Consider the following 17132-nt stretch of genomic DNA (forward strand, 5'->3'; position numbering starts at 1 on the left):
GGATTACATGCATGAATGAATCGAATCGACACCCGAAAGAGAGGGATCCAAAGACTGTGCAGGTATGAAACTGCACAGTTTGAGATAGCTTATAAGAATTAATTGGTACTACCTATACTAACAAGATGCATCTTGTAACATCTCGAGCGCTGACGAGGGCGGGGAGTAATCGCCGGTGCAAAGAGGCACGGACAAGGAGCGGCTCCTGACAGGCTTCCAACGGGGGTTATATGCATGAATGAATCGAATCGACACCCGAAAGAGAGGGATCCAAAGACTGTGCAGGTATGAGACTGCACAGTTTGGGATAGCTTATAAGAATTAATTGGTATTACCTATACTAACAAGATGCATCTGCTTTTCGGTAGTCGGATCGGAAGAACTTCATAGTTAGCGTGCTTGACTTGGAGCAATTCTGGGATGAGTGACCTCTTGGGAAATTTTCTCGGGAAATGTGCGAGTGAGGAAAAAGCACACTGAAAAGTCTCGTGTTAGTATGTGGGCATAGTCGTTGATTCTTGAAGCGGCCGGGCGTTACAGAAATCAAATTTGAAATTACTGAGAATAATTTCGAACCAATTAATCCATGTTCTTAATGATAATGTGATTTTTTTAATTATAAATAAAACAAGCTTGAACCAATCATACCGCTAACGAATAAGGTAAATCCTCTTTTGTCTAACATTCGAACTTCAAACATGCGAAGCTTCCAAGGCTCTGTGAAATGTAAGTGTTACTTTTAATTTTTTAGTTTATATACCCTCCACATATAAAGTATAAGTTAATAACGGGTTAATTTTTTTAGATTTTTTTTTCCCCCGGAACTAGCGCGAGATTATCCGTATCCCGTTTCGAAATAACGGGAAAATTGTCTTGCCCCATCAATTACTATTTTCGTCTTTATTACTTCTACCAAACACAACAAACAATGGGTGATTTCTTTCGACATAATAATGTGTGGTGGATCTGGATCCTCTCATGTGAAAATTCACATGATCGTGTCATGTAGGGAATCATAATCATACAAAGGTGGATAAATGGTAATAAAAAAAAAAAGAAAAAAAAAATTAAAATAGATTGTTACGAAATTATAACCGTTGATTTACCTTTGTATGATTGTGATCTTTTCACATAACCATATCATATTTTCTTTTTCACATGAGAGGATTCATTTCTTACGTGGGATCCTTGATGTTCCGATATATTCGAATGAGATGTTTAAAAGTTCAAAATTTATCATATCTAATATATAAATTAATTAAGTTAATCTCATTTGTTTAAATTAAATATCTATAATTATAATTTTTTATTTAATAAATAAATTTTAAATACATAAACTAATAATTTTAAGAAAAGTGTATAATTAAAATATTTAATCAATTCTAACATATTTATAATCTTATAAAGTACAGTAAGACTCATTTAAAATTCATTTTTCTAATAAGACTCATTTACAATAAGACTCAATTTTATTTTTTTCTAATAATAATTGGATACACCTTTTGACTTTATATATTTGTTAATAAACTTTTTTCCCTGAAAACTAACTACTTTTCAAAGGTTAATTCATTTATTACCAACTACATGCATTAATTGTCACGGAGTTATTTCAACTTGATGAGTAGTTTCGAGTTCCAGTTATTAGTACATAACTGTGTTGAAAACTTGGTAGGATAAGTTTTACTGTCCTTGTGATTATGCCTAGCTCGAATCGGATTAGATGGATAATGAATGAATCAGTGGAAAAATTCAAACATTATTGAAATTAGTATCATCTAATTAGATGGCAAAACATTTTTGAGAGTCAGGCACAATTAATTTATTATAGGCTCGTTTAGGATAAAGATGAATATGATAAAAAGGTTTGATAAGAGCAGGAAAAAATAAGGGATTCAAAAGCTCATATTATATCCATTGTTTTATGTTCACTAGATAAGTAGTCTAATGTGATTTATCATATCTTATGTTTGAAGGGAACTAAATGGAGATAGGATATAATATCACTAGATAAAAACATTGTTTATAGTATGACTTCATATATTTTTTAAAATTTATTTCAGGGTTATTATAGTCTTTATAATTATAATTTTCTAATCTTTCTATTCCAAAACGACGTCGTTTTGTAAGTAAATGCAGATAACTTATCTGTATTAACTACAGAAATATTTTTCTGATTTAGTAAACAATTAATTTCGTATCCTATCATATTGAATCATAATATTTTTTTCTATTTATGTTAACATTTGAACTGAACTAAAATGTTTTTTAATTTATTAAAAAAAAGTGATGTACTTGATTGCTGTTCTTTTTTAAAAATATTAGAAAAATAAAAATAAGAAAATAAAATAAAAATTTAAAAATATGAAAACTATACAGAAATTTATTTATTTTTAATAAATCTTTCTAGTCGTTACAAATAATATATCATAATTGATGGGTACGTAGCAAAAAACTTCTCGTTGGTAAGCAGGCGCACGTTGACGTAAAAAAATAAATTAAAAAGATTTAGGATGGAGGGCAACGAGTTAAGTGCATCAAGCATCATTGTACATGCTTAAAGTTAGAAATAATCACAAATCCAAAGTTTCATGTAAAAAGGCATGCTAATACAATCTTGCCTTCATGTAATTGATACATTAAATGAAGGCGGCGTGATGCGAAGCATCAGTGCATCACTTGCGCATGTGAAAAATGCTGGAAATAATCAAAAATTAAATTTCATAATAATCCATTAGTCAATAGTGTTTATAAACTGAAATTGAACACATAACCTAATACAAACAAGTCAAACGCCTTGTCACTAAACCAACTGCTGTGACTTCCTTTATAAACTTCTATTGATCTCCATTTACATTATTCCCTTAAAAAGTGTGCTCAAGTGGCACATATTCTCTCTATGTTTTAGCATTGCATTCGTTAACATTTACTATAGTACAAACAAGACATTTTATATAGTAAGTATAAGCTATATTCTTCTACCATCCTAGTGCATACTCTCTCTCTCTCTCACTTTCAGCTGCATAGGCCAAACACACTTATACACAGGTACACTCGCAAAACTCACTATGAACCCTCTTGTGCAACCTCATGCTAGTGATAGTGAAGCAAATAATAGCTCTAAAATTCTGCCAACCATTGAATTTGAGACCACATTTGGGGTGGAAGACATCAAATCAATAGAAACTGGTAAAGTTGGTCAGGCAGATCAAGAGGAGGGTGCTTTCTTAACATGGGAGGACTTGTGGGTGACTGTTTCAAATGGAAAGAATGGAAGGAAACCAATACTTCAGGGTCTAAATGGCTATGCAAAACCTGGAAAACTCTTGGCTATAATGGGTCCTTCTGGTTGTGGCAAGTCCACACTTCTTGATGCTTTAGCAGGTAATCATGTTTAGATCACGCTGAAATATATAGTCCCACGTTGGTTGTATGGGCAATTAATATGATCTTTATAAGGCTTTGGGCACTCTCACCCTTTGAGCTAGCTTTTTGAGTGGTGTATCCAAGATTCTTTACATAGTATCAGAGCCTCAGTGTACGGGTTTGATCCTCACCGCCCCCACACTCGTGTGAGGGAGCGTGTTGAGATATATAAAATCATTAATTTAGCCTCACCCATGTAAAGAATTAATTCAACCCAAAAGCTTAAGCTATTGGGTGAGATTAAATTAATGGTTTTATATATCTCAACACGCCTCCTCACACGAGAGCCAAGTGGACTTGAAGAATGGACAATGCACAGGCCCACCTACCTCTGCGAACAAAGAAATTCCACTTGAAAGAAAGTGGGGCGGCGGGGAGGATCGAACCCGGGACACGAAGCTCTGATACTATGTAAAGAACCAATTCAATCCAAAAGCTTAAACTATTGGATAAGGCTAAATTAATGATTAATGATTTTATATATCTAAATGATATCGCTTTTGAACCTGTAACTTTCATAGTTTAAGACCAAAATATATGACACTTTGACATCATCACATGCATTTGACTTCACGGGTCTAATAATAAAATGAGAATATCCCATTAATGGGCCTCAAATGGTTGAAATTCTTGGATCAATTTATTATAATTGTCAACTACTAATGTCACTTAAAAGCATGTTTTACACGAGCATACTAATTTTCTTGCCTATATGATGGCCTTCAAAATCCCACATTCTTTTTCATTTGTGTAAGTTCTTTTAAATAATGCAATTAGTTATAGGGGTCTCCTCCTATTTCCAAAGATTTTTTTGGGGGCCAAATTAAATTTAGAATGTTGCACAGAAGGGAGTCCATGCTTAACAATAATTGCACTAGTACATCTTTTGAACAACTCTAGTCTAAGAAAAATTCAAAGGGGAAGAAGAAATTTTTTGATACTTTTCCAGGGCTACTAGCAGGATAGTAATCAACTTCAGAAACAACTTAATATCATATACTTCATATGAAATTGCAGGAAGATTAGGTTCAAAGAGAAATCAAACAGGGAAGATCCTAATCAATGGCCGCAAACAAGCACTAGCATATGGAACATCTGTAAGAATATTTGATAAAGCTTTTGAACAACCCTTCCCCCTTTTCTCCCAATACACACACAAAATAAGAAACATCTTTTTTTTTTATTGGCCAATGAGGATTCATTTTCTTATACAAACATGGAGTCTGTTAATCTCTATTCTTCTTCTCACCTATGAAACCAGGCATATGTAACAGAAGATGATACTATTTTGACAACTCTAACAGTTGGAGAAGCTATAAACTACTCAGCTCACCTCCAATTGCCAGATTCCATGTCAAAGTCAGAGAAAAAGGAGAGAGCAGATTTCACAATCAGAGAAATGGGTCTGCAAGATGCCATTAACACCAGAATTGGAGGGCGGGGATCTAAAGGCCTTAGTGGTGGGCAAAAGAGGAGAGTTAGCATTTGCATTGAGATCTTAACACATCCTAGGCTTCTCTTCCTTGATGAACCCACTAGTGGACTTGATAGTGCAGCTTCTTATTATGTTATGAGGAGAATATCCAGCTTAAACAAAAAGGATGGAATGCCAATGACTATTATTGCATCAATCCATCAGCCAAGTAATGAAATTTTTCAAATTTTCCACAACCTTTGTCTTCTGTCTTCTGGGAAAACAGTTTACTTTGGACCTGTCTCCTCTGCAAATAAGGTTTGAAACTACAACCAGTGTTTGTGTGTGTCCACACCACACATCAATTTGTTTTTCAGAACCAATGAGCGATTTTCTTTTGCTTTTGGTTGCAGTTTTTCTCATCAAATGGTTTTCCCTGCCCAAGTCTCCAGAGTCCTTCTGATCACTTCTTAAAAACCATCAACAAGGATTTTGAACTGGTTAGTAGAATTTGTATTGTTCTTGTTTTCTTCCTTAGCTCATTTCTACCGGATACTGGACTTAATTACTTGTTACTCACACTTGCATTTTCCAACACTTTCTCTTATCTCTAGTGAAATTTACTTCAATTTTCAGTAGGCTAGATACTAATAAATGTAACTGATTCACCTCATTATTTGCAGGACCCTGAGAAAGAATTGGCCGGAGGTCTAAGCACAGAAGAAGCAATTCATATTCTTGTTAAATCATATGATTCATCTGAATTCAGTCACCAAGTTCTGAAAGAAGTTGCTCAAATAAGAAAAAGGGTGAGTCTAGTTATTCCTTTAAAAGGGGGAATGAGAGCAAAATGGAGGGAAAAGCTTACTAAAACCTTAAAGCTTTACTTTCATTTCTCCGTTTCCATTCTTTCTCCCTTCTCCTAAATAAGCCCTTACTACTAAAGATCATAACATGGACATCAAAAATATGAAGGAAGGAAGCAATTTACAGTGCAAGAGAAGTCTGTGTTGTTGGAGGAGGATATTTGAGAAAAGTAAAGGTTATAGAAAGACATGGAAGAAGAGAACACTTTTATTACTACACAATTCTTTTTCTTTTTTGGCTTGTTACAAGACGATGGAGATGACCCCTATTTATACTAGTGGCACCTCTTTAAAATAATAACTCCAAATAATTCTAGAGTTTTCTATACTAGCCTAGTACAAATATTAATTATGGTAGGTGCTACTACCCTTATTAATAATGGTACGTACAACTACCCTCATTAATAATGGTAGGTGCAACTACCTTCTAGATCTTTCATGAAATTGACTAGAATAGATATTTTTAGATCTTGGGCTTGGGCTAAACTAACTTTTAAAGTATAATTCTAGATGTTGGGCTAAATGTATACTAAGACCAATGGACCAAAAACTAAATCAAGTTTATTTATTCAACACCCCCCTTAAACTTGATTTTGTAACTCCAAGCAATTTTCTCATCTTGACAAAGTCTTCATTCTTGAGTGGCTTAGTGAAGATATCTGTTGCTTGTTCTTGAGACTTCACATATTTTATATGCACCTCATTTCTTGCAATGCATTCCCTTATAAAATGATAGCGTGTGTCAATGTGCTTACTTCTATCATGGAAGACTGGATTCTTTGCTAATGCAATGGCAGATTTGTTGTCAACATAAATATTGGTTGGCTCCTCTTGTTGCATATTCAACTCCTTTAGCAAGTTCCTTAGCCAAATGGCGTGGCAAACACACGATGTAGCTGCGACATATTCGGCTTCACAAGTATATAGGGTGACAATAGGTTGTTTCTTTGACATCCATATGAAAGTAGTATCTCCCATGAAGAACACAAATCTAGTGGTGCTTTTTCTATCATCCATGTCTCCAGCCCAATCGCTATCACTATATCCAACAAGTTTATATTCATTAGCGGATGAGTAAAACAAGCCAAGGTCGATAGTACTTTTAATGTAGCGGAGGATTCTCTTTGCAGCCTTCAAGTGCGTGGTAGTTAGAGTCTCCATGTAGCGACTAACGAATCCAACAGCAAAGAGGATGTCAGGTCGGGTGCATGTCAAGTAGCGTAAACTTCCAACTAAGCTTTTGAAGAAAGTAGGATCAACATCTTCTCCTTCACCATACTTGGATAACTTAACTCCACATTCCATTGGGGTGTTGATAGACTTGCAATCGCCCATCTTGAATTTCTTCAGTATCTCCCTTGAGTAAACTTCTTGAGTGATGAAAAAACCTTCTTCTTTGTGCTTGATTTCAATGCCGAGATAGTATGCCATTTGTCCAATGTCAGTCATCTCAAACTCTTCAAACATCCTTGGATTGTTTCCGGAGAAGACTAGATCATCCACGTACAAGCACACGATCAAAATATCTCCATCTTTGAGCTTGACATAAAGTGCATGCTCGTAAGGGCATTTGATGAAACCATTCTCTTGGAAGTACTTGTCGATTCGACTATTCCAAGCTCTTGGTGTTTGTTTTAGCCCATAAAGTGCCTTCTATCTTCATGTCTTTTGATTTCGTACCCTGCTGGTTGCTCGATGTACACTTCTTCTTCAAGTACTCCATTCAAAAATGCTGACTTTACATCCATTTGGTGTATGCTCCACTTGTTTTGAGCTGCCAAAGAAATAATTAGTCTAATAGTTTCTAAGCGAGCAACAGGAGCAAATACCTCATCATAATCGATTCCTGCTCGTTGAGTATAGCCTTTTGCCACCAATCGCGCCTTGTATCGTTCAACTTCTCCCTTGGCATTCCTTTTAGCTTTGTAGTCCCATTTCACACCAATTGCCTTGTGCCTTTTTGGAAGTGAGGCTAGGTCACATGTTTTGTTCTTCTCAATCGCATTGATTTCTTCATCCATAGCATTTCTCCATTTCTTGCTTTGAACAGAGTGAGAATATCTTGATTCTCCGTTACCTCGTAAATTTCTTGCAGGCTTTTGAAGCGTGGTACTCATTCACTTGAACTTTTAGATGACGATGGTTGTTCTTGAGGACTTGCTGCTGGTGAAGTTGGTGGAGTAGTTTCCTCTGATTCCATCCTTGGTTGCACATTCTCTTCTTCCTCCATAAAGTAGGAAAGGAAGTTGTAGTCTTCATCACATAGACCCCAATTCCATTCTTCTTCTTCGTTCAACTCCACATCTCGACTAATGGTAGTCTTTCCATTGTTCGGATTGTAAATTTTATAGCCTTTAGAGTTAGAATCATACCCGATGAAGATAAGCTTCTCACTTTTGTCATCAAGCTTGGACCTCTTCTCATCATGAATATGTGCATAGACTATGCTTCCAAACACTTTCAGGTGGGAGATCCCAGGCTTTCTTCCACTCCAAGCTTCTTGTGGCGTCTTACCCCACACACTTCTTGTTGGTGAACGGTTTAAAAGATAGACGGAAGTTGCCACGGCTTCAGCCCAAAACTCTTTTGGCATCTTCTTGCTCTTAAGCATACTCCTTGCCATGTTGAGAATGGTTCTATTCTTTCTTTCAGCTATTCCATTCTGCTGTGGGCTTCTAGGAACGGTTAAAGGTTGTCGGATTCCATTATGATCACAAAATTCTTGGAATTCTTTGGAAGTGAACTCTCCACCTCTATCTGATCTCATGGTTTTGATTTCGCATCCACTTTCTTTCTCCACACTAGCCTTGAACTTCTTGAAGACTCTAAACACCTCTGATTTTTTGCTTTAGGAAATACACCCATGTCTTTCTTGAGAAATCATCTATGAAGAGAAGAAAGTAATTACTCTTACCGAGTGAGCTTGGCTTCAATGGTCCACAAACATCTGTATGTATGAGCTCGAGCGGCTTGTTGGCTCTTGACAAAGACTCCTTTAGAAAGCTCTTTCGACATTGCTTCCCAAGTAAACATCCTTCACATAGCTAGTCAGGTTGAGTGATGGAAGGCAATCCTCTCACCATCTCCTTCTTGTATAGCAACTCAAGACCACCAAAGTTGAGGTGTTCGAATCGTAGATGCCACAACCAAGATGCATCCTTGTAGCAGGATTTGAGACACTTTGCAATGTCGTGTTAAATGTTCAACAGAAACATTCTATTTCTTGACATAGGCACCTTAGCAATCAGGTTATTTTGATTATTTCTTAAAGAAAGAGTATTGTTTTTTAAGTGAACATCATACCTTTTTCTCTAAGAGTTGCCCCAGACTCAAAATATTATTCTTCATGTTGGGTACATAGTACATATTAGAAATGAATTCATGCCTCCCGTCTTTTAATCGGATAAAAATCTTACTTTTTCCTTTCACCGGTGTCTTTGATTCATCTCCAAAGGAGACATTTCCATTCACCGATTCGTTAAGTTCCACGAACATGTTACTTTTTCCACACATGTGATTGCTTGCCCCTGAGACTAGATACCATGTATTCTCTTGTTCTCCTACATTGTCATTGCGTACCATCAACAGAGTGCCATCTTCTTGACTCCTTTCCTCCACATATTTTGCCTTCTCCTCAATTTTTCTTGTAGGAGTTCTACATTCATCAGCATAATGGCCGAACCTTTGACAGCTGTAGCATTTGATTTGGGACTTGTCACGTCTTGGTTGCGAGCCACCTCTTCTACGACCTCTTGTTGAGCTCTCTCTTCGATCTTCATTGGCATAGTTGTTGTTGAAGCCTACTCTTCCACGTCCACGACCTCTTCCTCGACCACGATATCCTCCTTGTCCTCTTCTGTTGCCAAAGTCTTCTTCCTTTTCTTTGAAGTTGAGTTGTGTCTTAAGTAATTGTTCACCAACCCCTTGCTTCTTCTTTTGCTTCTCCTCATATGCTTGTAAGGAGCCTAAGAGTTGCTCTATTGTTATGGCTTCCAAATCTCTTGTTTCTTTTATGACAGTGACAATATGATCGAATTTTGCGAATCTCCATAATTTTTACATCATCTATCTTTTCACAATTTCTTTTTAATTGATTAGTCACCGTCAAGACTCTAGAAAAATAATCGGAGATACTTTCGGCATCTTTCATGTGTAAAGTTTCAAACTCACTTCTTAGAGTTTGAGGACGTACCTTCTTGACTGGCTCAACGCCCTTGTAAGAGGTTTGTAGCTTCTCCCATGCTTCCTTTGTGGTGGGTACCTCCGAAATCTTCTCAAAAGCATCTTCATCCAATGATGAGATATGGAGCTTTCTTCTCTCTTTCTTGAATCCTTCAAGCTATCCCTTTGAGCTTGGGATAGAGTAACTCCTTCTTGTGGCTTATTGTAGCCTTTCTCTACCACTTTTCACACATCTTGTGATTTAAGGAGGCCCTTCATCTTGATACTCCAATTATCATAGTTGCTCTTGGTGAGCATAGGGACTTGGAAAGGAACCATGTTGCTACTTGCCATTTCTCTACAAAGGATGCTCTGATACCACTTTGTTGGGAGGAGGATATTTGAGAAAAGTAAAGGTTATAGAAAGATATGGAGGAAGAGAACACTTTTATTACTACACAACTCCTTTTCTTTTTTGGCTTGTTACAAAACGATGGAGATAACCCCTATTTATTTATACTAGTGGCACCTCCTCAAAACAACGACTCCAAATAATTCTAGAGTTTTATATACTAGCCTAGTACAAATATTAATTGTGGTAGGTGTAACTACCCTCATTAATAATGATAGGTGCAACTACCCTCTAGATCTTTCATGGAATTGACTAGAATAGAAATTTCTAGATCTTGGGCTAAACTAACTCCTAGGGGGCGTTTGGTACAAGAGAAAAAAAAATTTACTGAGAAAATAATTTTGCCGGAATGTGGTGAGAAATATTTTTTTCTGGATAAGTTTCAAAAATATGTTTGGTTAACCAAAATTTGTCCCGAGAATATTTGATTAAGTTTATGAGTTGATGTTTGGTTGATTGTGAAATAGGAGTAGAAATGTGGGGTTATTTTACAAAAATAACCCCACCTTTATTTTTTCATTCAAAATTAGTACACAAAAATGTAGGGTTAATTTGGTCCATATTATTTTATACTTTTTACTTTCCCAGGCAACAAACTACACCAACTAATCTATGGACTTTCTAACAAGCCAACCGTACAAGAATTTGCACATAACAACAAAATCCAGGCAAACTTTTTAGCAGGGGAAAGATTTGCAATTATTGGTACCAAACATGACATTTTAATTCTCCCAACCAAGCTTTTCAAGGAATTCAAAAATATTTTGGGTACCAAACACTCCTCTAAAGTATAATTCTAGATGTTGAGCTAAATGTATACTAAGTTCAATGGACCAAAAATTAAATCAAGTTTATTTATTCAACTGTGTTGTTTTAAAAGAAACTTAAATTAATGTGAATATGCAATCCAAAAATAAAAATTATGTGATCTTGGATCACTAAATTTTTTTGATGAACAAATGGATGCAGGACTCGTACACAATGGAGAAGAAACATCATGCTGACTTTGTTACACAGTGCCTCATTCTTACAAGAAGATCTTTTGTGAATATGTATCGTGAAGTAGGCTATTACTGGTTACGCCTACTTATCTATGGTGCCTTGGCTTTAAGTCTCGGTACCATGTTCTTTGACATTGGTTCAAGCAGTGAATCAATTCAGGTAAGACATGGAGTGCGAGGCAGTGGATGAGTTATAATACACGAACAATAAGCTACTTTAGCTGATTTTAAAGCCTAATTTTGATTATTGCAGGCTAGAGGTTCACTGCTTGTGTTTGTTGTTACATTCCTGACCTTCATAAATGTTGCTGGGTTCCCTTCTTTTGTGGAGGATATGAAGGTAAAGTAGTTTCTCTGCAAGGATTTTGTCACATGGCATTCTCCTTTTATCCCCGTATGAGTAGAAACTGAGTTCAATATAATCTTAGCTTTTTAGACACATAAAAGCCCTCTCTTGTGATTCAGATGCTTGGTCAATAATATGTCACATTCCTGAGTCTTTTAGTGATGTTTCTCTTTGATCTTTAACCAGGTGTTTGAACGAGAAAGACTAAATGGACATTATGGTGTCACTGCATTTACCATTGGCAATACGTTATCTGCTATTCCATTCTTGCTGTTGATGTCATTGATCCCAGGAGCATTGGTTTACTACCTAGTCGGACTTCAAAAAGGACATGAACATTTTTTGTACTTTATATCAGTGCTTTTTATTTCTCTCTTGTTGGTTGAGGGTCTCATGATGATTATTGCAAGTATGATTCCCAATTTCCTGATGGGCATTATCTTTGGTTCTGGAATCTTGGGAGTAATGATGTTAGATGGTGGGTTCTATAGGCTGCCAAGTGATATTCCAAAGCCCTTTTGGAAATACCCTTTGCGCTACATTTCCTTCCACAAGTATGCCTACCAAGGATTGTTCAAGAATGAGTTTCAAGGTCTAACATTCACTGGCAATCAAATTGGAGGACCTATGACAATTAGTGGTGAAGATATACTAAGACATGTATGGCAAGTGGAAATGAATTACTCAAAGTGGGTGGATGTTGCTATGTTGGTAGGAATGGCATTAATATATCGAATTCTGTTTTTGGTTATCATCAAGAGCATTGAGAAGGTGAAGCCATTGTTGCAGCAATTAATTGTCCCCAAGCAAACTGTAGGTTCACTACAGCGACAAGGAGCAATTAGATTGATTAGCTTGTAATCCAAGCCAGAGTGATCATGGCTGAGATATACCATAAGCGCTGCAGAAACATGGTGTGGCAATAACATGTTATGTACTAGGCATATAAGCATTACCAAGGAATCTGAATTTTACAAGATAATGGAATTCTATGAACTAAACTGATAATATACATGAGAATTGTTTATAATTGTTTGTGAAGCAAGTACTGGCAAAGAAAGTTTATTCATGTATGATGGAACCCAGGAAAATACAACATTGAATTCATTAATAATGGAGGCATAGCCTCTTTTTACATACACTAATACCAAGATAAAATGCAGAAAATAAATCCCAAGAGACCTTAACTCCCAAAGACCCCCAAATTTTCTCACTAACCAATTATGAATACTTGCATACCCAGACTACACACACTGCCTCCTCTTTTATCCTATACTTTAGGAATATTCTAGAATAGTTTCCATAACAAACAAATTAATTCACTAATTTTTAGGCCCATGGCTAGGGGTGTAAACCTGGCCCGGCCTACATTGAGCCCAGCCCAGACCCGGCCTTTCAGAAAAGTAGAGTAGGCTTAGGCTTATAAAAAAGCTTTTTTAATAAATAGGCCATAGGCCAATTTTGTCAAGCCCAGCCTACAGCCTCGTAGGCTAGCCTATTTAATTTATTAAAATAAAATAATAAAATAATATTTATTTTATGTAGCAAAGACACAAAGTACCAAATACTAATATCTCTTGCTTTTTGTGCTATTTTATTTTATGAAAGGAAAACTTGTCTAATGTCTCCAAATTTTACATGCTGTTGCAGCTTAATACCATGGAGCAATGGGTACCTTGCTGGATTATGATGTTACTGATGAAGATCTTTCAATAATACTCTTCTTTCTCTTGTCTTGATGGTGGTTTAAAGATTTTTAGATGAATGACATTTGTAGACTTTATTTCAGCATCCAGTAATTGTATTTTTCTTATTTTTTCCATTTCTTCGACTCTATTTCTCTATGATATAGATTCTAGAGCTGAGGTATTATGTTGACTCTTTCTTGTTTGTCATTTTTTTCTTATGAGAAGTACTAGTGCATGCATGAATGGAACTTTCTTTGCTCTATACAATTATTTTTTTTGCTTAGTATATATAGTGGGAGGCTTATAAGGCCTGTAGGCCATGTTAGGCTTTCTTATTTTTGAAAATGGGCCGAGCTTGGCCTACAAATAAAGCCTTTAATAGGCCAGATAGGCTGAATTTTTTTTGACGTAGGCTTGGGCCAGGATGGCCAAAGCCCAGCCCAGCCCATTTACACCCCTACCCATGGCCCATCAATACGCTCCCTTTAAAATTCACCTTGTCCTCAAGGTGGAGAAGAGGACAGGTCGTGTGAGAGCTTCCACCTGGGTCCCATTGTTTGAAGCACAGCCCATGACATGATCTGTCTTGCAATTCCACTTGAGATAATTGTCGAATTCTTGCGCGATTGTCATTGCTAGTTGCACTCTCAACTGGTCAAACTTTTGTATAGCTAGAACTTGCTGCGGTAGGGTTTGATTTGGCTCCAATCTGATTTCTCAATGAATCTTGTCTAAAAGTTTAGGGAATATTACTAATTTGGCCATTACTTCCAGCTAGCCCAATTGAAAACCCATTATTTTCATTTTCTCCTAACCCCTTTGTTTTGCTCTGGCCTATTTTGCATGGCCTGTTGCATTCTGAATTATAATCCAGGATAGGCTGTGTCTTAAAATGAATTATGGCCCTGTTTGACAAAGCCATCAGGGGTGATATCCAATTCCAACCCCAGATCTGTAAGTGTTACCTTGACCCATTGAAATATTGGGCCGATGTGTTAAATTCGCAGTGGGCCTGAGTCTACTTAGCAAATACATAGTGGTTTCAGTGAATTGGGTCTTGTTGGGTAAGGTAACCCGCGTACATTGACCCGAACCCATTCCACACTTTTCCAGCCCCAAGTTGTGTTCCTCCATCCCTTGCGTCCATCTCGTCACCTTCCCCAACTTTGCCACCACATGGAAGTGCACTTCTACCTCAACATCATCTTTTTCCTCGTGATTTTGTTCAACGTGTTTCGCTCCGCTTCCTTCTTTTTCTTCTTTTATTTTTTCTTCGATTTGTTCTTCTTTTCCTTCTATGCTTCCTTTGTTTCCTTCTTTTCATGTTGCATTTTCCACTTCGATATTTTCCTCTTCTTCTTCAATTTCTTTTTCTTTTTTCTCTGCTTCTTCGATTCTCTATTCGAGTTTTTCTTCTTCTGCATCATCTTCTTCTTGTTGTTCTTCGTCAGCCTCTACCTATTTTTTGTACGTCACTGTTTCCTTATCTTCTCTGTTGATTTATTTTTTTGCTTCACGATCTAATTCTTCATCTTCGCGTCGTTCTTCTTCGTCTACCACATAAATCTCCCGTAAATATTTAATTATAAATGCTTTGGTAAAATTCCATAATTTTGCATTAGAATTGTTAAGATTCTAAAGCCTAGACCAGTAGAACGAACATCTTTTAAGCCCCCTCAAGGTTTCTGCCAATTGTTCATCTTCTTCATTTATTTGTTTTTCTTGAAAATATTGTTCCATAGCAATTTGCCATCCCCAAGCGCCGTCTCCTTCTCTATAAAATGTTGGAACAACTATATCAATAGAGTTTTTTTTTTTTAGGATCTGGATCAGATCTTGGAATTTTTTTTATCAGATCTAGATCAGAAACACCCCCAAGATCGGACGTGCTCTGATACCAAATTGATGGAACCCAACAAAATACAACATAGAATTCATTAATAATGGAGGTATAGCCTCTTTTTACATGCACTAATACCAAGATAAAATGCAGAAAAATAAACCTGTAACATCCTCGTCTCGAGCCGGTTCAGTTAATACACATATAATACTAAACAGAAACAGGAGAAGACTTAACTTACAAAAATGCGAGCTAACTTTTTCTTTTTCTTTTATCCTTTTCACATGATACATATATTGCTTACATCATCTAGTTTTCTTTTCATTTGACGGAGACGAAAATTGGACAATGTAACGTCTGTAAATCGGACAAATGGCTATTTAAGAATCTCACTCTCAAAGTATCCTGATAAACAGTTTATACCATTTATGATTCCAGAAATACCAAATATCCATCAAGGATCATATACCCATTCATGGGCGCATGTATAATTGGCTCTGTGCCACTAAGTCTAGTAGTATGCATAACCAGCACGTAAACATATAACTGAATACTACATCATAATATAGACATGCTTGAATACACAAAATGTACATGCATCAAAGCGAAAAACATGTACAAAACATATACAGGCTATATACAAAGTAACAGATCAGACATCATGATCTTCAAAACAAATGCAATACTAATGCGAAATAATAATCCTCCAAAATAATAGTAGCATACTGTTACCCAAAATCCGGTCCGCGATGCACTCTATCCACGGGTCGTATCCCTGCCCCGTGTAGGCTCACTGACAATCTGTACACCTGAAATGATGTCCCCAAACGGGATGAGATAACAAATCTCAATAAGCTCCAGGTTTATATAGAATTATCCATACCCTGGGCCCATTCCTGCATGAAATTTAGAAGTATCATATAAACAAATATCATAACTGAGCAAATCATATATACATATCTTATCAGAGGCGTACATGATAAGTGTCAAAGACACTATGTTTTTAATATCAAATATAGTTCAGATAATAACTAATATGATTAAAAATATAGTGTTAGTTAATAAAATCTAAAAGATATTAAAATACCAACAACTGGATAAGATTCTAATCCTTTTTCATATTGTTTCAGGTTTAAAGTAACAAATCACCAATTCTAAGGGATAAAAGAAGTTGCAAAGGATAAAGATCAAGAAAAATAAAGAATTAATCAATATTAATTCTTGTTCAGCGAGCTGATCCAAATATTAAAAAGCCCACTTTAACTCTTTATATAGAACGCAATTAAAAGCTGTAAAGGAAATTCGAAAGACGGAGGACAGTAGACCTCATGATGGCTGCGACTTAGGAAAGGGAAAAGCTCCGTTCTAGACCTGAGGAGCGGAGAAACGGTCAACGCTTCACCGTGGAGACCGGGTTTTATATTTCTTTTATGAATTTTAGTTCTTTTCATCTCTTTCTTTAGTAATCTTGAATATGTTAGGCTAGTTCTTTACCAATTGGTTCTTAATTGATGTTTACCTTTCTTATGATGCACATTCTTGTTTTTAAATTATGCAATCAATTTGATATTTATGATTAGTTTTATTTATGACTTGATCACTCGTAGATAAACATATGAGTTGTGCATGACAATAGGGATGTTGGTGTATGATTCTGATTGGTTGATTGCTGAAATTTGTATGATCTAGGGATAGACTTATAAATTCTGTAACCATAGGTTCTTGCGTAATGCTTATTTAATGAAAAAGTACTAAGGGATTAGGCTTTGGATTAGAATAAAGGATTAGATTACCAAGAGATTGGGATTTAATCAATCATAGAAAGAACTGTTAATAATTTGATCATGAATGTAATCGTAAGAATATGCAAACTCGTTAAGAAACCATTGGGGAAGTTGAATCCTAGATACTCCTTTTTATTAAAAACTTAAATACAATTTTTAGATTTATTAATTCTGAATTTATTTTCTAAAAATATTAA

At 36.0% G+C, this 17132-nt stretch overlaps 1 protein-coding gene across 1 annotated transcript; it reads left to right on the forward strand.

Moving 5' to 3' along the window:
* The first annotated feature begins 3065 nt into the window (after positions 1 to 3065).
* Positions 3066 to 12484, forward strand: LOC133294989 (ABC transporter G family member 1-like). Its single transcript, XM_061493766.1, has 8 exons — positions 3066 to 3381; positions 4441 to 4520; positions 4685 to 5155; positions 5251 to 5337; positions 5521 to 5646; positions 11246 to 11437; positions 11531 to 11617; positions 11810 to 12484. Exons 1-8 carry the CDS (start codon positions 3066 to 3068, stop codon positions 12482 to 12484), a joined length of 2034 nt encoding a protein of 677 aa, XP_061349750.1.
* Positions 12485 to 17132: the final 4648 nt, after the last annotated feature.

The sequence above is a fragment of the Gastrolobium bilobum genome, unplaced genomic scaffold, assembly GCF_033153095.1.
Source record: "Gastrolobium bilobum isolate Gb01-03AN ecotype WA unplaced genomic scaffold, APGP_CSIRO_Gbil_v1 utg691, whole genome shotgun sequence".
NCBI lineage: Eukaryota > Viridiplantae > Streptophyta > Magnoliopsida > Fabales > Fabaceae > Gastrolobium > Gastrolobium bilobum.

Bases quoted from the DNA above. Each gene is read 5' to 3' on its own strand.
- LOC133294989 (XM_061493766.1), top strand. From the start codon at position 3,066: ATGAACCCTCTTGTGCAACCTCATGCTAGTGATAGTGAAGCAAATAAT. The intron at 5,338-5,520 runs GTTAGTAGAATT...CATTATTTGCAG, and splicing joins TCAACAAGGATTTTGAACTG to GACCCTGAGAAAGAATTGGC. The intron at 11,438-11,530 runs GTAAGACATGGA...TGATTATTGCAG, and splicing joins CAAGCAGTGAATCAATTCAG to GCTAGAGGTTCACTGCTTGT.